The sequence below is a fragment of the Barbus barbus genome (genome assembly GCF_936440315.1).
Source record: "Barbus barbus genome assembly, chromosome: 27".
NCBI classification, from domain to species: Eukaryota; Metazoa; Chordata; class Actinopteri; order Cypriniformes; family Cyprinidae; genus Barbus; species Barbus barbus.
Genome location: NC_136755.1, coordinates 8,889,547 through 8,912,823, shown reverse-complemented (window position 1 = coordinate 8,912,823; position 23,277 = coordinate 8,889,547). Strand labels below are relative to the sequence as shown.

Genomic DNA, 23,277 nt, shown 5'->3' with positions numbered 1-23,277 from the left:
AGAATACCTACTTTAACAGAAAATTATTTGACCAATAGAAAGTGATTTTGGAAGCTAGGAATTTGTATTTGTGATGCATTAAACAAATTTTCGAAGCAAAGAAACAATTGTACGTTAAAATAAGTTACATTTTATTGCCGCAGTTTTGATAAATTTGTATTCTATCATTCAAATACAATCTAGAATAGTTAAAACAGAATTTAGACCCAAAAAGTTATTTTATCTATCATCTTGATGTTTTATGAATTCTATTGATTAGATTTGCTTTTTAAAATGGCTTTAAAATTTAATCCATAAAAAAAAAAAAAAAAAAAAAAAAAAAAAAAAAGAAGGGAAAACCTGAACTTACATCATAGGGCCCTAGTTGCATTTCAAAAAATAAATAGAAAAAAAAAAAAAAAAAAAAAAAAAAAAAAAAAAAAAAAAAAAAAGTGTACACAGACATTTTATAAATAGCACAGAAATATTTGGGCAATTTACATTTAGTAATAAGGTCTCTGGTTTCTACAAAATAACAGAAAATCCAGTTACGCTTCAGTGGTGTCAGAATTAGATACAGCAAGCCATTCGTGACTGAACTAAGAGAGCCATCAACTCATCACATGTCTCAAGGACGTCACGTCATGCTTCTAAAGGCAACTCAGGAAAAACAAGATCACATAAGAGAGGACAGGAAATGAGGAAGAGAAATAAATAAAAAGGTCAACTGATCTCTTTTTGAATTTTTTCTCCCATGGGAGAGGGTTTTTAAAAGCAGAAGGAAGGGTGCTCTTGGTATCTGATATGGACTTTACATGAAAGCATTATACTGTAACAGTTTTCTCCTGCAAAATATGGTTAAAGGGGTCCTATTATGCCCTTTTACAAAGTCTTTGTTTTGTTTTGTGGGTGTACTAGAACATGCTGTCATGCTTGGTGGTTTGAAAATCATTTTTCACATAATTTACATTACAATACCCTTCTCCCCAGCCTGGCACAAACGGATCGATTAGTTCCGGGTTTGATGAAGGCCCGCCTTCAAAAAACTAAATGTGTTCTGATTGGTTAGCTCTCCCAGTGCGTTGATCGGCGAACAGCTTAGTTTCAGTACTGCCCCGCCCCTTGCCAGAACAGCAAGTTTGTCAGTATCACCATATGAATTCAAACCTAGAGAATATTGAACAAGAGGATCGCGCAGAACCTTTGCACGCACGGATTTTGCAAGACATATTGAAGTAGTAACGTTATTGTTTTTGTTTTGGCTAAATCACATTTTAGATAGGATGTCAACAACACCTTAAAAATTACTGCATTTACCATGTACAGATAAGTGCAACGGACTTTAATTCTAACATTATAACATGAATTGCAGTGAAACCGTTATACAGTTGAGTTTATTTATAACATAGTCCCACAGACACTTTCTGTGGCAGCATATGCGCAAATTAATTATTTGCCAGCAGGAGGCGCTGTTGGAGCGGGAGATCAGGTTTCCCTGGTAACGCTGCACACAAAGCAGAGCTATGCTCACAAACGCTGCATTATCAGACATTACATGCAAGATGAAAGTGGAAGCTCGTTTCGGCCACTGAATTAAAAAAATAAATAAACTTAAGTTATTGCGACTTTCATCTCACAATTCTGACTTCTCAATTGCGTGATACAAACTCGCCATTGCGAGACAAAGTCGCAATTCTGAGAACATAGTCGCGCCCCCAAAACTGGACTTTAACTTAGAATTGCGTGATATAAACTTGCAATTGCGAGAAAGTCAGAATGCGAGAGTCGCAATTTTTTTTTATTTATTTTTTTCCATTCAGTAGCAAACACGGGCATAAAACGAAATTAAATTGACTTCCAAATTTTTCTGAAAAGTCGGTTTCCATCAGAAACAGTGATATAAAAACACCCGTACCGGGTTTCGATTTTGAAACAGTGCTCCAAGTTCTCCCCACCCACCAACCATTCGAATTTCCGTAGACGGGATTTGTTTTTGTGATATCACAAATATAGGAAAGCAAATCTGTAGTCCAAACGAGCCGTTCATTGTAGTTCTTGAAAAGGGATTTTTTAAATACAAAATAACTCCCTTTGGAGTGGACTTTGAGACTTGTAACTTTGTAGATCTCATGCCCAACCATACACTACACACTGTCTAAAATTCGTGAAGTGAAAAAGCATAATAGGACCCATTTAAATCAAAATCCATTCAAAATTTCTGCAATTTCTTAATTTAAATGACATGCAACAGTATACTAGACAGGTCTCAAATTGTACACCAGTTACTCGTGATAAATCTTCGAAGGGGAAAGATCAGGTTTGCATCAGCATATCTCTGATGACCTCTTGGCCACAAATTTCTCATGTTCCCATCAATGGTTTACATCTACAGTACGGACTTCAGCGGACACTGTTAAGCTGAATGATGGGACCTATCCCTAATTTTCTGTTGATTTCATGCAACATTTGGGATCCCAGAGACTGTAAATGTTTATGAAAAAAAAAAAAAAAAAACCCAACAGGTAGATATTATTGAAGCTTTAACACAGTTAACCACAAAACAGTTGTGCCCTTCTTAGAAAGTCATCATCCATTATTAATGTGACTTCAGTATGAGGATAATTTTCCTCAAGTACATCTGGGCTCACAAAGAATGATTTTTAATAAAGAACAGGTTTTATTTTATGTTATCCTTTTTAAATTGCTTAAAATAAGAAAATAAATCAGTTTCAAACTGATACTGCAAACTATTTTTTATTTTATTTTTTGCCAGCCAAACCTTGCCCTTGAGGCCTTTCAGATCCCAAACAAGGCGGCTAAACTGTTTTTCTGGAAATCTATTTTCTGATTCTGAGAATAAGAGTATTTTTCTCATGCTGTTTGCTTTACTTCAAAAATAAATATACCAAACAAATAACATCTTAAATTCTTCTTACAGATCATTGGTGCAAAGCTTCCACCAACCTCTAGATCTGAAAACATCATACATAATTAAATAGAGAGCTAAATTAGCAGTCTGGGTATGTAAAAAACTATTGTGTTAACGCTTACAGCAACAACAATATAAGGGTTAAAGTTTGTTGATCCCAGCAAAAGGCTCATGGAGATTTGTAGCTAGTTTGTCACAAGAAACAACGATAAAGCAGAAGAACGGAATGAGCTCACATTAAAGCCCAGAATGGTTAATAAATATTTAATCTGCCTAAGAGTACGTGCTTCCAATTTCCAAGAACACAGGTTTCTTAACCAATTTGTTGAGCCTAGAATAAGGTTAGTCCTCCAAGTTTCTCATTCACAAATGACTCGTTGACTGGATTGACACCAGTCTTGTTAAATTTACTGGCTGTTAGCTAGAACACCACTGGTTAAGGCTGTCATCGTGAGATCCGAGCTGGAGCGGAGCGTCTCTGAGTGCGGTGATTAAATGTGGATGGGCTCACCCGACGGCTCCATTAGGAGGAGATGAACTGTGGGTGGAGATGTGTGGCCCGTTAAGTGTTTATTTATTTATCTGCAGACGCTGTCAACACCTGTGGCCTGCCCTGACAAAGATTAAACTGATCTAGAGGCTGAGGCGATGGCTCTCTTGGGAAAGGGGAGCGAGCGAGCGAGCTAGAAGGAGGGGTAGCGCTAGTGTAAAATGTATTAGGAGTCAAAGACTACATACAAAAGCACTTATTCCCAACGAGAGTTTAAAAAAAAAACTGATGCTTTCTGAAGGAGGGGCTAAGATAATTTGCTGAGAACAAGAATTATAACCCGGTCTTCACCTTCCCAACCCCAACACAACACACTGTATAATGTCCTGGGAGTGAGAGGCACAGCCTTGATCTCAGCCTATGGGGTCCCGTTAACAATCCCCCCCCACTCCTAGTCTCCATCTGCTTCAACCTGAGGGAGGATGAGGGGGATGTGTGGGTTAAGGAGGAGCTTCTTTAGCCGAACCTGCAGCTGAATCTTTTAGTAGTGCTGTAAAAGAGCAGGAGGATGGTGCTGGTCTCCTTGAGTGGGGTTAAGAGCTACTTGGAGTCAAGTCAAGATTATTTGTATAGCGCTTTTAAAAATGCAAATTGTGTCAAAGCAGCTTTACATCGGCTTGATGTAAAGCTGGGTGGCTTTATATCAGATTTACAGTAATTAGACGGGGAAATTGTGTCGAAATGGAGTCATTCTCCTCTGGCCAGACAAAATCAGCAGTTTAAATCTAGGCTAAAGCAGAATCAGATTGTGCAAAGGAATCACAACGAAGCCCATGCAAGAATCTGACCTCAAGGTTGATATGGCTTTTCCATGGTGTTCTGAGAGGTTTCTTACTGCCCCGAGACTACCCTTAAAAGCTTAAGTACAGTTTGTTTTTTAATGCGCATGTTAGGGTATGCGTACAGTGCACATTATGTAAATTTCATTACTGTAGTAATAAGCATGCATTAACAGTGGAGATCAAAATTAGAGAACAATTTAGGAAAACTTGATTTTTTTCTGAAATATTGTTAATCTTCATCGCTCAGTTTGAAGGAGTATTACTTGTAGGTATACTACTACCTTACAAAATATCCAAGGCTTTTCAACAAAAACCTTTGTTTTGTGGAAAACCGTGATAAAAATGAGAACAGTTTTAGGGTTACAGCGGTCAGAAAATTAATAGGAAGTGTAGATATCTTTTCTTTAAATGACTTCAGCACATGTGAGGCCGCAGGACATCACTAGTTTCTCAGGCTGCACAGGTGTGATCTTGGTCCACTCTTCTTCTCGTCTCTTCCACAGTTCTGTGACTGTAGTGCGTTTCTTAGTCATAACTTTGTCGCCAATAATTTTCTAGAGATTTTCAGTCGGGTTTAGATCAGGACTCTGGGCTTGCCATTTCATTATTTCAGTGTCAAAGCGTAAACAGCATATCTGCGTACATGCGTTGTTTACGTATGTGATACTCTCCAAAATTACGCTATAGGGTGATGCGGATTAGACGAGTTGCTGAATAAAGTCGTAATTTGGGTTTTCTTTGCGCACAAAAAAAACCTTCTCGTAGCTTCGTTAAATTACAGTTCAAGGAACGCGCCAATATTTTTGAAAATAGGCTCATTTCCCAACTCCCCAAGAGTTAAATAGTTGAGTTTTACCGTTTTCAAAGCCGATCGCCGGGTCTGGCGGTAGCATTTTAGCACAGCTTAGCATAGATCATTGAATCGGATTAGACCGTTAGCATCTCGCTCAAAAATGACCAGAATTTCGATATTTTTCCTATTTAAAGCTTGATAATGCCCATAAATGGTAAACATCCATTTAAACTTATTGGAAAAGATCAGTGTGAACTGACCACCACACAGAATGAAGAATATCAAAAACTTTAGGAGTCAGCTGTCCACAGCAGTCCTTAAGATACCAGCACAATAACACACTCAGCAAAATATAAATTATCGTTCTCTACAAAATCCCAGAAAATATTTAAATAGTCAATATCACACACCCCTACTTCAGAATACAATCATTTATTAAATATGCTTAAACTGCCCTTATACTTTTGTAAGGATAACTTCGTTAAGCAGGAACTGTGAAATTATAGTTTATTCTCTAATTTTGATCTCCACTGTATATGATCATAATTAATATAGTAAAAACAATAATATTGTAAAATATTACACAACCCTGCCTCATACTTGCTGAATGAAACCACAAATTTTGGGTTACTGATTCCAAAAATAGATAGGGGGACCTAATAGGAGGGAAAAACAAACTCATACTTATTTTCAAAAATATTCGAAAGCTAAAGACGAGGCGGTGTTATTACACTCCATCTATTCTGCCATGTGCCTTATGTCACTATCTATTTTTTTTTTTTTTTCTACAATGTTCTCAGATTGATAAGCTCTTTTTGCACTACAAATATATCTGCACAGTTTTGTTTTTATTTAACTGGTTTGCACTATCTGCCATGCGCCTTATGCCACTTTCTTTATTTTTTTTTCGACAATGTCCTTACTTGTATAGCTATAGAGTTGTATGTACATGTTAAACCGTATTATCTGTATTTGAACGCGTTTAATGTTAACTGTTTACACCAAGGGTCTGAGGGTAACGCAATTTCAATTCTCTGTATGTATACATGTGGAAGAATTGACAATAAAGCAGACTTGACTATAATTTAAAATGACCTCAAAACAATGATGTGATGTAAAGCTGAATTTTCAGCATTATTACTCCAGTCTTCAGTGTCACATGATTCTCCAGAAATCATTATATGCTGATTTGCTGCTCAAGAAACTATTAGCATTATCAATTTTGAAAACAGTTATGCTGCTTCATATTTGTGTGTAAACTGTGATATTTTTTCAGAGTTCTTTACTGAATAAAAAGTTAAAGAATAGCATACATTTGAAGTAGAAATATTTTATAACCTTAAATGTCTTTACGGTCACTTTAGTGACCAATTTTTCAAAACCAACCGATCAATTAAATGTGTCCTTGCAGAATACAGTATTGATATCTTTAAAATATCTTATTGATTGCTTACATAATTTTATTAAAAGCAAAATGACAAAAGAACTTATCAATTCACAGAGAGATGTACACGCTGTAGTCTAAATATAGATCAGATTCTGACAAAACTAAATTTCTTCATTCTGGTGTAATGAATGCTAAGAACAAATTCATTTTGATAGAAGCACAGCCAAAAGCACTGTTGTGAGACTTTGCAAGGTACATATAGGTAATGTATGTTCAAACCTGATCATCCACATTCATGTCAACCCAACATGTCAGACTACAGTAGATAGAGAGCACCTCACAGCATTGTACAGCTGAGGACATCCTGCAGCTCCCCACTCCACATTCCCTTCGGATCACAATCAATCGTGATCTCTAACACAAGCTCTCTGCTCAATACAGGGAACATGCTAAGACTTACAGTGCCTCCAGACAGCGTGATGTTACTGCTCATCGCCTGGAGAGCAGTTAGAGTACACAGAATTTGAGGAATTCTGCTTGTTTTGGCCATAGTTTCTCAGAGGTTACGTAACAGTAAAAAAAAAAGCACTAAAGGGACTCTTGTTGTGACATGTACATGAAATACGTGTCATGAAGAACAACAGAAACCCGAGTGAGCAAGAGTGGTTTTCCGTGATGAAGCTTTAATGCAAATGTTTGACTGAGTCCAGAATTTCCAAGTCTACTAATGATCTTCTCTATTGGTCTTCATTGATCTTGCCACTTGACTGTGAGCAAGGCTGATGACATTTTAGTGCCAAGAGATCTCTAGAATGGAAGTCTTAAATAGTTCACCTAAAACTGAAAATTGTTTTAGGTGAACTATTTCTTTAAGATTTAGGGTAACATACCCATTAAGCTCACCAAAATCTACATCGAGACATTTTTAGTGCACAAGATATTGGTTTCAATACAAAAAGATGTTAATTTTTTTTTTTTTTTAAATAAATCTATATATTTTATTTTAAATGACAAAAGCATTTCAATTAAGATATACATCATTAAACTCAAAGTCTGGCAGTGCTTAATGGGTACCCTTTTTGCACCCTTTAAGCACACCCCTGTTCCCATTAAGCTCACATCATGTTTTATTAAAAATGGTTTAATTTAAGGAAAATTCTTAAAGTGTAAAAAAAAAATATATATATATATATATAGTGTCATCGGAGCATATATCAACATCTATACTAGTCCACGTTCAGCTAAGTAACATTCAAAAATCAAATATTTAATTCATGGGGATGAACACAGATACTAGCCTCATTATGAAAGCTCTTTTTAAATGGATGTCAGCTAATCTAGAGTCTGGAAAAGTTGATGCTAGTTGCCAAAGATCAGAGGTAGTCTGTAGATTTGAGTCGACCGACTCCATAGAAAATTGATTAACAACTTAAGTGACAACCATCAGTTTGTGTGTGAAGTCTGTTTATGAAGTATTTACAGACGTGCAATGTGAAAGAGCTTAAAGAGAGCACACTGAGCTTAATTGGAGCAGCAACAATTTTTATATATTTCATGTAATATTTATTAAAATGACAGGATTTTGCTAAATAAATAGTCTAGGTCAGGTATTCAGTTCATACAAATTTTAATATGAACAATTATTATTAACAATACCTATGAAATTACACTCTTATTGATGTCACACTGAAGCTGTGTGATTGTCATAGTAGTGTACCCTTTAAACTCACCTTAAAATAAGGTAAAAAATTACAGCACTGTAAAACCACAGACCAGCAATAAACTGTCAATTTATAATATTATGGATTGTAAAAGTACAAGCCAGTAATGCCTGTGAAGTAATATGTTAGCGTAGCACACAATCTTATACAGCTAGTCAGCTAACTGTGTTTTGTAGCATCTGTGCTATGTTGCTAAAACTATCTTTTGGATCTAATGTAATTATTTCCCACATCCAAGTTCCAGATTGTAATATGCAAAAGTTTACAATTAGTAGTGAAACTTACCCAAAATAAAGGTTTAAACATCTTAAAAAAAAAAAAAAAAAAAAAAGCACATTTAAGGGTCTCCTCTTTTGGTGAAAGATTTTAGACAGCTTTCAAAATGTCCGCCAGACAGTGTGAACACATGGAGAGCCATATCTCAGCGTGCAACGATCTGATTGACTTTAAACTATAGGAGGTATGCATGCATGCGTGCGCGCATGCGCATGCATATATATATATATATATATATATATATATATATATATATATATATATATATATATATATATATATATATATATATATATATATATATATATATATATATATATATATGTATATATATATATATATATGTATGTATATGTATGTGTATGTATATTCAGGACCAATCTGAGAGCAACTCTGAGCGAGGAAAAGACAAAAACTGCCATCTTAGTGAGGAGGCAGGGCTGACCCCGTTGCTAGGAATGACACAGTCTTTTGAAGACTGGGATTGGTTGGTTTTGATGAAGAAACAAACTCATCTACATCATGGATGGCCTGAGGGCTAGTACATTAAGATTTGTTTTTCTTTGGGTGAACTATTCCTTTAATAATTGCCATCCCATTTACAAGAGCTGGCAAATAATAATAAAAAAAATATTTCTTAGGACTTCCAATGCAGCAAATAGGTTCAAATGCTATAAATGGAGAACGCTGTGCTTTTTCATAGTGTTTAGAACGTAACCCGCATGCCTGAGTATATTAAAATGATCTTGCATAATACCACAAAGGGCCATTTATCTTGGAATCTGATGCATATGGAAATCAGGTGAATAATCACAACCTATCTTAGACCTTTCAAACCACTGTTGTGTAAGAAATATACATTAGAAAATAGCAGTAGGCTATAGGAGCCAATAAAAAAAAAAAAAAAAAAAAAAAGAGGACACTTGCCTATTTCCTAGTAAACAATTATCCGACCTTATCCGATTTATGAAACGTGACCACACTGTCCTCTACAAGGGTTTCTCTACCTGCTGAAATGTGAGGATAAGTAGAACTATTATCAGATCAGTGGCTCTTGTGGATTTCCTGCCTGTTAGCAACTGATGCCTTTGTTTTTCATTTCCCACAAACAGCAGGAAAGGCTGAGAAGATTGAGATGACAGTTAAACAGGGAGAGCATGACTTGGAAACTCAGCTCTCTCATACATCTCCGGTAAGTGACATTTGAGGGAAAAGGAGTGGCATTTCAGGTTTTGGGATGTGAAATGTTGCAGCCCACATGTATTGCAAGTTTCCTATAAACTTTGAAAAATATTGATCTGAATAATCTCAAAAGTTTAAAACAACTTACTAAAAACATCAACAACCCCTTCATTAATCACTCATGGAACTGGATGGAGACATCCCATAATCACGCTTCAGTTGAGCCATACAGTTGCTAACGCAGCTGCTTCAGAAGAAATTCTCCAGTTCCTCTATGCCAGAATGCTAGTGCGCATCAAATACAAACTGATTTTATCACTGATCTGCAACTCAGGTTTCCAAATTTCAATTAATTTTCCAAACCTTCATTTTTGATAATGTGATGACAAATAATAATAATAAAAAATGATTGAATACAAGAAATTTCTAGCTGAAGAGATTGCTTTCCCATGCCCTTTAAATATTGTAATCATTTCCATGAGTTTTCCCAGACTGGAAATCACACTTTTATAATTGCCTGACATTTCCAGGTTCTCCAGGACCACGATGTAACAGTGCAATGAAGTGCCAGGAAATAATGCTTTTCGTGTAAATGACATCAGAATACCAATGAAAGAAGGTTTTGCACTATTTAGCCTAATTAAAGTCACAGAAACAAAAACAAAACACCACAGCTAATCTTAGACTGATCTGCATGACATTTAGATTATATATAAAAAAAAAAAGTTACAAACTTTACCCCATACCACCACCACCACAACTTAAACTGCATTTGAACAGTCTTTAAAATAACGACAAAATGAGTCTATACATCTGTATTTTAAACAAAGACCACTCTTGCTTTTCAGATCACTTCGAATTGGCGTCACACCCCATAAAACAAGAGCTGGTGCTTTTGAGTAACAATGATAAAGCTTACGCTACATTTCAAAAATAAACACGCAGGTGTAACGTTAGGCTATAGTGACGTGATGCAGGTAAAAACAACAACTACTACAGTACTACTAATGTTAAAATCAATCCGTCTACACCAGGGCTGTCCAAACTCGGTCCTGTAGAGTTTAGCTCCAACCCTAATTAAACACACCTGAAGCAGCTAATCAAGCTCTTAATAGGCATACTAGAAACTTCCATGCAGGTGTGTTGAGGCAAGTTGGAGCTAAACTCTGCAGGACACCGGCCCTCCAGGACAGCCCTGGTCTACACCTTCTCAAAGATTTGAAGCGGCTGATTTAAGAAAAGGCGATGAGATTTTCTGCATATTTTTGGCAGATGACGCACGACGTGTCTCTAATATATACTGTGCTATAATGTGAAACAGCAACTGCTATGTGTTTCACTCTTCCTTGTGTCCTGCAAAGAGGGGAAAAAAAACTAAAAGCGGCGAAGTTACTTTACCTTCAGTTTCTGCAGAGGAGTAAATCTCAACTCGTGCACGAAAGGATTTCTGAAGTGTGCAGAAACACCCGCGTCTTCTCCATCCACCGCCGTGTGTAGTTTTCTGTTAGGGAACCTCATACTGAAAGAGTAATCATATATCTTCAAAAAGAAGCAGAAGTCTCCAGTAAACGCGGTGCTCCTCTTACACACTAAAGAACTTTTGAGATTCCCTGGTCTTACATGCGCGTCCAGTCGGGTTTGAGCTAGGGGTGTTTGGCTTTTTGACGCTGTCCGCTCCTGATTACCGAGCGATCTGCATCTGCGCGTTTTCATTGTGCGCATGCGTGATCAACGCAGGTTCTGACATCACATAACTGGATGTAATGCTAAGGGATTAATTTAAGGATTTATTTATTTATATAAAAAAAAGTGAAGTAGGCTAATTCAAACCATTATTTGTTGTATATTTAGTCTGTTGTTGACAAAACAGCTTACACCATTGGTCTCAAACTCAATTCCTGGAGGGCCACAGCTCTGCACAGTTTAGCTCCAACCCTAATCAAACACACCTGATCCAGCTAATCAAGCTCTTCAGGATTAGCCTACTAGAAACTTCCAAAACTGTGCAGAGCTGCGACCCTCCAGGAATTGGGTTTGAGACCAATGTGTAAAAGCAACTGAGAACTGTTGGTGTTTTTGACAACAGTGTCAGAAAAGCTGTTTATTTCCGGTTCTATTGCCTGGAGAATCGCTTGTATGTCTATTAATGTGCGCAGCACACGTGCTTAAACCGCTGGGATCTTGTAAACATAACTGTCCACAGCTGAGAGTGTTGTGAATGGTGAGCATTCCTGTATTCAGTGCTATAGGGAACACTACTCACATAAAGACTTTAAGTAAGAATCCGATTATTTAACTCTGCCTAGATATATAATTTAAAGCTTAAGCTAAGTTTTCCTTTCATATGCACATTTTCAAACCAGTTTGCATTCATTGTACTCCCTTGTATATGAAATTCTGAGAATACTGGTTGACATTACAACAGCCTTTATGGATTCACAACAAGAAAAGACAGAACACTGAAAGGCTTTATGTTAAGACGCCTGAACTCTCAGCAGTGCAGCATCGCCCCCTTCTGTACAAACGACGTCATGAAAGACCAGGAAATGTCAGGGCGTTATTTATTTACTTATTTATTGTTATGGAAAAAAGTCCAATACATATTTTTCTATATAAGTTTATGCTTTTCTCTGCCTCTGACATTTCATCAGCTAAATATTCCTTAAAACTTGCTTACAATAACAAAACAATTTCTAATTAAGTGTGCATTATTCATTAGCAAATCACTCTAAATTTCTATTTTTGATAAGTACCCACTTAAAAAAAGGTATGCTCTAAGAACACTTTTCTAATCTTCTCATTAATATATGAAAACATTATTTCTAAGTGTTGTTAGTTTAATTTGGTCATTTACTTTTGAATGTTCTCTGCTCATTCTGAAACAAGTACATTGTTTTAATGTTAGACAAACATCCAGTTAAAACGTTTGACATAAAAAAGGTTCCTTGAACGATATAGTTTTGGTGCTAATGCTTTGGGAATATTATTAAAGACCAAATAACTTTGAAAAATACCAAATAAACATTATATTAATGTTTCTGGAAGCATGTTTGACTTTTTTCATAACTTTAAGAAAACCTTTCCAGAGCAACAGCCAAAGTACTGAAAACATTGCAAATAAAAGTCCACTCAATTCAGCTTTTGACCAACAATTCCATTGGCCAGAAACTGTGGCATCCCTGTGAATTATAGATATGTTATTTTTATATTTCAATTATCAGCGCAAACTGCATTCACTCAAGAGTTTCATCTTAAATGTGACACTTCTCAGTGATTTAACAAAAGTAGGTTAACTTTTAACAAAAGGTTAAAAACTAAACTACACATTGAAAGATGATCCAATATGGCCTATTCACTAATATTCCATTTTAATTTAGTGGGTGACAAATATAAAAATAAAACATGTGACCCTGGACCACAAAACCAGTCATAAGTAGCACAGGTATATTTATAGCTATAGCCAACAATACACTGTATGGGTCAAAATTATCGATTTTTTTTTTATTCCAAAAAAACATTAGGATATTAAGTAAAGATGCTGTTCCATGAAGATATTTTGTAAATTTCTAACCATAAATATATCAAAACTTATTTTTTTATTATTAATGTGCATTGCTAAGAACTTAATTTGGACAAATTTAAAGGCGATTTTCTCAATGTTTTTATTTATTTATTTTGCACCCTCAGATTCCAGATTTTCAAATAGTCTCGGCCAAATATTGTCCAAGCAAACCATACATCAATGCAAAGCTTATGTATTCATCTTTCACATGATGTATATTATCAAAAAAGTGAAGTGACGTGTGGCCAAATATGGTGACCCATACTCGGAATTTGTGCTCAGTGGGCAGCCATATTGCTGGGAACAGTTTGGGGTTCAGTGCCTTGCTCAAGGGTTTCACCTCAGTTGAGTATTGAGGGTGGAAGAGAGCGCTGTACATTCACACCCCCCACCTACAATCCCTGCTGACACTGAGACTCAAACCCGTGACCTTTGGGTTATAAGTCTGACCCTCTAACCATTAGGCCACGACTGCTCTAGGGTCAAATATATGAAAAGTGAATAATTGTCAAAATCTTCAAGCATCTTTTCAGATGAGGATGTCAAACTTTATTAGAAACTTTATGATCTTTACATGCTCAGCACGCCATTCAAGTGACCCTCAGGTCTTCTTTGAGAAACAGTCAAGGGGCTGACAGCACACATTATGGTCTCAATTCATTCACCCCTGCCGCTGCTTGTGTCTAGGATGGGATTTGCAAAAAACAAACAGCCTTCCACGTCGACGGACAAAAAAGCAGTCTTTACAGCGTCTTTTGAGAGCGGTTTTAGTCTTCATGCCAGCGGATGGTTGAACACACAGGAGCTGCTGGCATCGTCCAAGCAGTGGTGAGAGGAGTGCCGTGTGTGGCTCGTACATTGGGTTGACGACTCCTCTGAATCGCACCGTTGCAGCTGTGATGGTGGAGATGCATCTCAGTGCACCTACTGCAGGTAAAGAGACGAAAGTTGCACATCTGGCAACTTGGGCCAACTTCCGAGTCAAGGAACCAACAAGACAGGGGAGCTGCAGCGGTGCCATGGTATCAACACCTAGTGACAAAAAACAAGTACCCTAATATAAATATATGTATAAATATATATGTACAGGTACATGTCAAAAAATGAGAATATCGTGAAAAACTGCATTATTTTGTAACATTTCAAAAAGTGAATCTTTCATATATATTTTAGATTCATTACATGTAAAGTAAGACATTTAAAAAGTTTTTTTGTTTTAATTTTGATGATTAGAGCTTACAGCTCATGAAAGTCAAAATCCAGTATCTCAAGAATATTTCCTGAGATCAATCAAAAAAGGATTTGAAAAGCAGAAAAGTTCAAGTTTTTTTAAAGTATGTTCATTTCTGCACTCAATACTTGGTCGGGGCTCCTTTAGCACAAACTCCAGCATCGGTGAGGAATGGCATGGAAGCGATCAGCCTGTGGCTCTGCTGAGGCACTATAGAGCCTTCAGCTCATCTGAATTGTTGGATCGACTGTCTCTCATCTTTCTCTTGAAAATATACCATAGATTCCATATGGGGTTCAGGTCAGGCATGTTGGCTGGCCAATCAAGCACAGTAATATCATGGTCAGCAAACCACTTGGAAGTGGTTTTGACACTGTGGGCAGGTGCTAAAGTCCTGCTGGAAAAGCAAATCAGCATCTCCACAAAGCTTGTCAGCAGATGGAAGCATAAAGTGCTCCAAAATCTCCTAGTAGACGGCTGCATTGACTCTGGACTTGATAAAACACAATGGACCAACACCAGCAGATGTCACGGCACCCCAAATAATCACTGATTGTGGAAACGTCAAACTGGACTTCAAGCAGCTTGGGCTCTGTGCCTCTCCACTCTTCCTACAGACATTGATTTCCAAATGAAATGCAAAATTGAAATTTATCTGAAAAGAGGACTTTGGACCACTGAGCAACAGCCCAGTTCTTTTTCTCCTTAGCCCAGGTAAGATGCTTCTGACATTGTTTCTGTTTCAGAAGTGGCTTGGTAGCCCTTTTCCTGAAGACGTCGGAGCGTGGTGACTCTTGATGCACTGACTCCAGCTTCAGTTCACTCCTTGTGAAATTCTCCCAAGTGTTTAAATCAGCTTTGCTCGACAGTATTCTCAAGCTTGCGGTCATCCCTGTTGCTTGTGCACCTTTTCCTACATAATTTCTTCCTTCCAGTCAACTTTGCATTTAATATGCTTTGATACAGCACTCTGTAAACAGCCACACCTTTCAGTAATGACCCTCTGTGACTTACCCTCTTTGTGGAGGGTGTCAATGTTCGTCTTCTGGATCATTACCAAGTCAGCAGTCTTCCTCATTATTGTGGTTTCAAAGAACAAGAGATACCCAGAATTTATTCTGTAGAGATGGTCGTTTAATGAAACTCTAATATAAATATTCTAAAATTATGAGATACTGGATTTTGAATTTCATGAGCTGTAAACTCTAATCATCAAAATTAAAAACAAAAAAATTGTTTTGCATATCAGACATGTATTAAATACAGCACCCATATAGTAGATCATATAGCTGCTTATATGATCTACTACAAATTATGGAAATTAAATAATATATTATAATAATATAATGTATGATAAATATTATGGTTGTGACAGAAAACAATTACCTTCTGGATGAATGCTTATATATATATATATATATATATATCAATTACAAAAACAATTAATATCTAGTATAGCTGACAGTGAATTGGCACAGCTATGAAACCTTCAAAAATGTTTAGAAAAACTCTAAATATAGTTGTACTGTTTCTTTAAAATACGTATATTTTCCTATTTTAATCTATATAATAGCACTGAATTATCTTCTGAGGACTGGTGAATTTTTAGAAAATATTTCGACATAAACATTTAAACGTTAATAACATTCTGGTGATCATTCCGGATTAATTTGTGTTTAACAATTTAAAAAAATAATAGCAGGTAAATATTTTGTCCCGTGTCTAAGGTATCAGTGCTAAATCACAAAGCATTCATTTTCAGACCTAGCTTGTATTCAGAGCTGTAATCTACAATACAATACGAACTAATCTCATTTTCAATCAAATGAATTTAGTGAGAGTCTATGTAGAATGCTTCATTACAACATAATTGGCATAAAAATACAAACTTCATGCTCATTGTAGCACCGTACAAATTCTCTTCATCGGCATATGAATGTGATCATTTCAATACTACGATTACAGTCAGACATACAGACAAAAATGCATCGCATACCTGTCTAAAAGTCCCAATAGAAACGCGTATATAAGCAAATGATTTAATCCAAAACCATCAAATTTGAAGGCAGCATGCTTCAGACCGACTTCCTGTTACGTAATGACTTTGAGGAAAGTCACAACGCACGCATGCGCGGTACAATCACTGAAACCTTTACTCAAACTTGTGTATATAGATGGCTGTTCTGTTACATAAAATAACGAATGGGTGTTTTAAATAAAGTTGCATAATCTACTGTAAATGTAAAATGTTTGAACGCACAAATAAAGGAAATATAAATGAATTCAGTTGTTCTCGACCAGCAGGGGTCAGCAGAGACGCGTTTTCATAAACACAGCAAAGCAAAGGCTGTCGGGTAATAATCACAGGCAAACATGGCAGCCTTTCTACCAAGGATCTTGTCCTTCGGCAAAAATACGAAGGCTTTGCTCAATGGCTTGAGGTTATCTGCAGCTCCAGCCCATCAATACAGCGTCCAAGTTTCTAATTATGGAGAAAAAATTACTCACACAGGACAGGTGAGGCACAGCACGTCTGTTTATCTCTATTAGCATTGCTGTGAGAATAGATACTCAAGTATTGTGGAATTAATAGCAGTAATCTGTGCATTTAGAGGCAACTGGATGATGAAGGATGCTGGTGCCTCTGTCAGAGTCACGATGAACTGCTTGTTTTTGTTGCAGGTCTATGATGAAAATGATGTGAGAAGAGCTAGATTCATCGGTAGGCAAAAAGAGGTAACGTTAAAGGCAACTATTTACAGGCTCTCTAAATTATTTCAATATTGTATTACTCTAAAGATAACCAGTGTTGGGCTAGTTATAAAAAAAAAAAAAAAAAAAGGAATATATTACTCATTACTAGTTAACGTTACTCCTTTCAAAAGTAATATTATTACTTTCTGGCAATAGTAGTTACACTAGTTACAGTACTTTTCTTTCACGCGCCACAGAAGTTATGTATCTTACTCATAAAAGTATTCTAATTGTAGCTCTAACTTCTCTCTTAACCATATGCGATGATATACCATGATGGATTTTACCAAAAGAAATCATACAAGTTCATAAGAAAATGTTTAATTCTCTAAAAATATATATAATTTATATAGAAATCAGAGGTATGTGTTCAGATCATCTTTTCTCCTGACAAAATCAATGTAATGAGTAAATGTCTATCCACTGAATATAAGCTTTTCCATATTCCAAGCTTGCCTGCTGCACTGGTGACTTCATGTGCCTGTGCAAGTTGTGAAAATTATGCATTACTGCAAAAAGAAATATTACAGTAGCTAGTTACTGCCCAAGACTAAACATAACATAACTAATATAAAATATTATCATAGCTTGTTCACTCATGGGTCTTGCAATCTTTGATACAGGTGAATGAGAACTTTGCAATCAACTTGGTTGCTGAGGAACCAGTGACACAGATAGAGCCCAGAGTGGTGTCCTGTGATGGAGGCGGAGGGGCTCTCGGCCACCCCAAAGTTTACATCAACTTGGTAAACAAGTCTTTTATTTAAGAACAGTTTCTAAAAGTTAATGGATGAGAAAGTTACCTTATAACACAGCAGCAGAAATTCATAATAAGGAAAATATTTCCCATTGGGTTTTAATTCCAGGAAGCATCCCAAATAAATGAACAAAGTTTTCAAAAATAACGATGATCATAAATGGTCAAACTGTTTTGTTTAAGTGACCATCGAAGCCCCAAACCCTTCTACACTGCCTAAACCAGGGGTTCTCAAAGTCTACATTCAAAGGTCCAAATCTGAATTTTCATCAGTGTCAAAGGTCCGGAACAATTGGTTATTACAAAACGTGTTTTTAATAAACATACATAACATATAACAAATAAACACTCATTTAAAAAAAAAAAAAAAGGTTCCCTTTGCATTCAAAATACTTTAATAACAAGTGCAAATAGTGGCAAAACAATTAATTTAAGTGTGAGCAGTAGAAGTCGACCTATAATGTTTTTTCTCTGGCCAATGCCGATATTTAGAAATCAGGGCAGCCTATGGCCGATATATGATGCTGATTTTTTGGGCCGATTTTCTCTTTTTTTCCCTTTATATCAAAAGAGAGTTTGCGTAAATGGTTATTGCAGGGCACAAGATAGTAATAGTAGTAGTAGTAGCCTAATTCATAGTAATAATACATGGCTCAAAACTTAAGCACCTTCTCAAAACAGTTCTGAAGCATGCTTTTTTGTTTATGTTTGCTGACAGACACCAGTGTTTCCCGCAGACTAGCAAATGCAAGTTGATTCTCTGCCAGCAGGAGGCGCTGTTGGAGCGTGATATATAGCTGTTTCCCCGGTAACGACTGTAATCAAATAAGCGCTACTTTATCAGCCATTACAGGAAAGACCAAATGAAAATTGACATCAAAGCTTTTCTGAAGAAAACGGACGGTTCTTTTAAAAGATACAAACGCGCAGTGCTCAGTTTATTCAACGAAGTATAAGCCTTTTGGAAAATCTATTTGTAGCGGTCAGTTTGGATATTGTGACAAGCCGCCACAAATAAATGTATACACTGGGCACTGCTATAAGACAAATTGCCATAATATAAGTGATAGCAAAACAAAACAAAAAAATAAAAATATTAGCGGTGAAATGTCGCCGATTATGTCAAACGTCATACGCTCACTGGATGTCATGACAACAAATGTCATGAAGGAAAAGTTTCAATATCTCGCCTGCAATTTCGGACCTTCTCCAAAAGACATAAAAAATAAGAATAAATAAACAAATTATTTACAAGTTTAACGTGCGTTTATCAAAGTAGGAAATATAATTAGTGTTCTTGAAATAGAAGCGGGTCCGGATTGAATTCCCTCCGGGTCCGTATCCGGACCGGAATCCGGACTTTGAGAAGCACTGGCCTAAACCAATCCTACTTCTAAAAGGCAAATGTCCTGCAGAGTTTAGCTCCTGCTCCAACACACTTGTATGGAAGTTTCTAGTGAATCTGAAGACCTTGATTAGCTTTTAGGTGTGTTTATTTACGGTTGGAGCTCAATTCTGCAGGACAGTCAGTGGCCCTCCAGGAACAGGTTTGGACATCAATGGCATAAAGCATGGTTCAACAACCTCTTGATGTTTTTAAAGTGCTTGATTCAGTTGAACTAATCAAATGTGTAGAAACGTCTGTTTATGTTGCAAGAAACATTGTATACATGTGTGTGTATGTGTATATACTGTATATAGCAGCAGCATGCATTAATTAATGTAATGTTTTCACAGGACAAGGAAACCAAAGTTGGCACATGTGGATACTGTGGGCTCCAGTTTAAGCAGAAGCATCATCACTGAAGAACTGTCTTTTGTCTGTTAGGGCTATTCATTATTCACCTTTGAATATATCTAATTCTATTCTGTGTATAATAAAATATTGCTATAACTTAAAATTGTTATGGTTTTTAGTTCTTTGTTTTGTGGTGTCTTTAGCACTTTTCCAAGCAAGTGTCTCAAGGGTGCTATATCCTGCTCTATAAGTGATTTCAGTGTAGATAAGCACATGGTTCATTCCAGCTTTGACAAACAGAGGGCGCACATGGTCTTTTTTTTACATATTTACATATGTTTTTGATGTTATCTTTTGCATTCAATTATGTTTGGTTTAAGATTTACTTCACTGTCAGTTTCTACTCAGAAATTGCCGGTATTTAACAAATAATTATAAAGCAACAGCAAGCAACACTGAATTAAACGTGAATTAAATTAAATGTGTAAAACATAAGTCATATGTAATTGTTTTAACATTTTTTAATTATAGTATATAATAGTAAATAATAATCAAATATAGCTAGAGATGGAAGAAGGGGGAAGTCACGTGATGTGCTCATGAACCTAGTCGCACTCGAGTAGAGCTCCGTACGTTTGGCCTCTTTTTGCAGATTTTTTTCGTTTTGTTTTAAATTTTATTCATTGGTGGTGCTTTACCTGATGGCATGCAGTCGTAAACAGCAGGAGTTGTCTCCATCGCCTTCTCTGATTAAGAATAAATCCAAGTTACCGACCGCGAGCGATATGATGGACGAGATGGCGAACACTGTTACACACTTTGAGCACATTCTAAGAACCGAGTTGACGGCGATGAGGAACGAGTTCGCTTCTCATGTCAGTTGTTCAGTCGCTATGCTCTAAACTGGATCTTCTTACAGGGGAGATAAGAGAACAAAAGAAAGTTGTTGCAGATCATGATAGGCGAGTAGCCGTGCTTGGACAACAGGTTGTGGACTTACAGGATCGCAATAGGCGTCTGGTTGGATTGCCTGAAGGTTCAGAAAAGGAGGACCCTATGGACTTTTTGAAAAGATCGCTACTGACGTGGCTCCCGTCTTTGGGTTTTCATCTTTAAACTGCTGCAGTACAGTTTGCTGTCTAATCGGAGAACATTTCTCTCTAAATGGTTAGGTGACTGTGGCTTTCACTGTTCACTTTAATGTTCACTTCTTAATTCATAGTTCATTGTGCATACAGTATCGCTTACTGATTATGATATTTTATTTGTCTTAGTTGTATTCTTTATCTGTTTTGTTTTTTTTTTAAATAGAGATACTACCTAGTCAATATGTGACTATGGGGACAAATGTTGGTGCTACATGTGCAGGTTTTTGTTGACGCCACGGACCATGTTAAAGGGTGCTGGCAGATCAAGGTTTGTTCTTGGTTTGATCTGCCATAGTTCATGGGAATGTGTTTATGTTTTTTTTTTTTATAGTAACGGGGAGGGTGGGGGTGGTTTAATGGTAGACTCAACTGGTTTTATTTTCAAACTTGTATTTTGTCTTTTTATGCAGTAATTATGTTCGATACCTATGACTGACCTTAATATTCTGAGTTGCAATAGGCCTAAATGGCCCTCACAAACACAGGTTTTCTGGATCTTTTGCGAAGACGACTGATATAGTGTTAGTTCAAGAATCCCAGTTGAAAGAGGAGGATATACACAGGTGTAATAAGTTTTATGAAATGGTATCTCACTCAGAGATACTAGAACCAAGGGTGTATTGGTCTGGAGGACTTTAAATATTACTATTTTAGATAAAGGCTGTGATACAGATGGTAGAATAACACATATAAAAACAATAGTATAGAGAATATGAATATTGCATTTCTCTCAGTTTATGCCCCTTGTACTCCTGACCCTACTTTTTTTGTCAACCTATCTCTTGAAGTTTTCAGATTTTGAAATTGTATTGGGTGCAGATATGAATTCTGTAATGTTGCATATCCTAGATAGATCTGGACCAAAGGAATCACACTCTCAAGCTTTGTATTCTGACAAACTTTGGCAATGTGTACCCTCATCCTCGTTGGTGAACAGTTGGCGTTTAATAAACCCTTCTGCTACTTTTGTAGAATTACTCGCTCAAGTTATAATTATGAATTCTTCATGCTAAGAAAAAATATCTTGTAGGCTAATATCTGTCTAGTTAAAGTTTTTTTCTCTGCTTAAAAAAAAAAACTACTTACTTACAAATCCTATTCGTGAATTGATTATATTTTCATTTTTACTTCTTTATCTTCAGCTGTTCGTGATGCCGATATCTGTTCCTTATCTCTGTCAGATAATGATGGAAATATGTGCAGATTATCTTTGATCCCTCGGCCATCTCGTGCCACTAGATGGCAATTTAACCCTAAATTGTTACAGGATGAAAACTTTTGCAGTCAATTCAGAAATAAATTTGCTGAGTTTATTGAAATTAACCAAGGTTCAGTGGATGATCCTCGAACACTTTGGAATGCAGTTAAAGGGTTTATATGGAATAACTCAATTTCATATGCCACTTTCCTTCAGAAAAACCGACACAAAAAGATAGTTGAACTGGAATCACAGCTCCAGAATCTGACTAGAGATAATCAGCATTGTTTCTCAGACAATACACTCAGTAAAATCATGACAGTTAGGTCCAAACTCAATTCATTACTGAGATCCAGGGCAGAATTCCTGATCCAAAGACCCAGGCAGAATTATTATTTTCAAGGGAGTAGACCAAGCCACCTTTTAGCCCTAAGATTACGCAACAATGAAAAGTTTGCTAATATTTCAGCAGTGAAATCCCATGGGCTCATAGTAAAGTAAACACTCTGGGAGATATATATGATGATAGTCGTTTAAAATCCTTCCAGAATCCAGATGTGCATGTTTTATTTCCGATCAGGTATGGGGTATGTTTAAATTGTCTTCTAAAATCCCTAATCACCAAATGATTCATTGGAAATTGCTGCATAGGGTTTACTTGACTCCAATGATGTTTTTATATGAATCTGTTGTCTTCTCCTAAGTGTAATCTCTGTTCCCAAGGAGCTTTAGGCATGTTTTTGCTTTTTTTTTTTGGGAGTGCCCCTTTCTCTCACCTTTTTGGACTCAGCTCTCGCAGGACCTATCATATTTGTTGGGTACCGAGATATGTTTGATTCCGCGCCATTTTTTCATGAATGACTTTTGGGACTTCACCTTGTCCGTCCAACAAAGATGTTTACTGTTAGCTGCTCTCACAACAGCAAAAAAAATCACTGGTCAACCGTTGGAATCCACCTCACACAATGGACAGATGAACCTGGACTGTGTATTTGTTGGACATTATCTCGATGGAACTCTCTACTTCTCGTATACATGGATCTGTTCATTCATGGCATTCAGCTTTTAATGTTGTGTCTTCTTTTCTAAAATCTTTGTAAAAATTATTTTATTGTTATTTGTTTATCTATTAATATTAATTAATATATTTTTATTATTATTTATTTATTTTATTTTATTATTTTATTTTTTAAGTCTACCAGGGGTTGAGATGGGTTCTAAATTTGTACAGCTGCTTTTTGCTTTGTACTGTTCCACAGAATAAATTTCAATAAACAGTTGTTAACAACA

The 23,277-nt window shown here is 36.4% G+C and overlaps 2 protein-coding genes and 1 long non-coding RNA gene across 3 annotated transcripts in view; 1 reads left to right on the top strand and 2 right to left on the bottom strand.

The window, feature by feature from the left end:
* Positions 1-11,311, bottom strand: part of LOC306847208 (lysophosphatidylcholine acyltransferase 1) — a 32,607-nt gene extending 21,296 nt beyond the window's left edge. The window contains exon 1 of the mRNA XM_079381031.1: positions 10,998-11,311. Within this exon, the coding sequence (XP_079237157.1) occupies positions 10,998-11,117 (120 nt within the window). The 5' untranslated portion in view covers positions 11,118-11,311. The remainder of the gene's footprint in view (positions 1-10,997) is intronic.
* Positions 11,312-13,677: 2,366 nt separating this feature from the next.
* Positions 13,678-16,493, bottom strand: LOC306846837. The gene is made up of 2 exons (XR_013782117.1): positions 16,389-16,493; positions 13,678-14,193 (listed from the first exon to the last, which is right to left on the bottom strand). It is a non-coding gene; the product is annotated as an uncharacterized lncRNA (long non-coding RNA).
* Positions 16,494-16,734: 241 nt separating this feature from the next.
* LOC306846988 (NADH dehydrogenase [ubiquinone] iron-sulfur protein 6, mitochondrial-like) lies at positions 16,735-19,800 on the top strand. The gene is made up of 4 exons (XM_079380721.1): positions 16,735-16,909; positions 17,075-17,128; positions 17,770-17,892; positions 19,641-19,800. The coding sequence occupies exons 1-4, from the start codon at positions 16,766-16,768 to the stop codon at positions 19,707-19,709; spliced, it is 390 nt and encodes a 129-aa protein (XP_079236847.1). The 5' UTR covers positions 16,735-16,765; the 3' UTR covers positions 19,710-19,800.
* Positions 19,801-23,277: the final 3,477 nt, after the last annotated feature.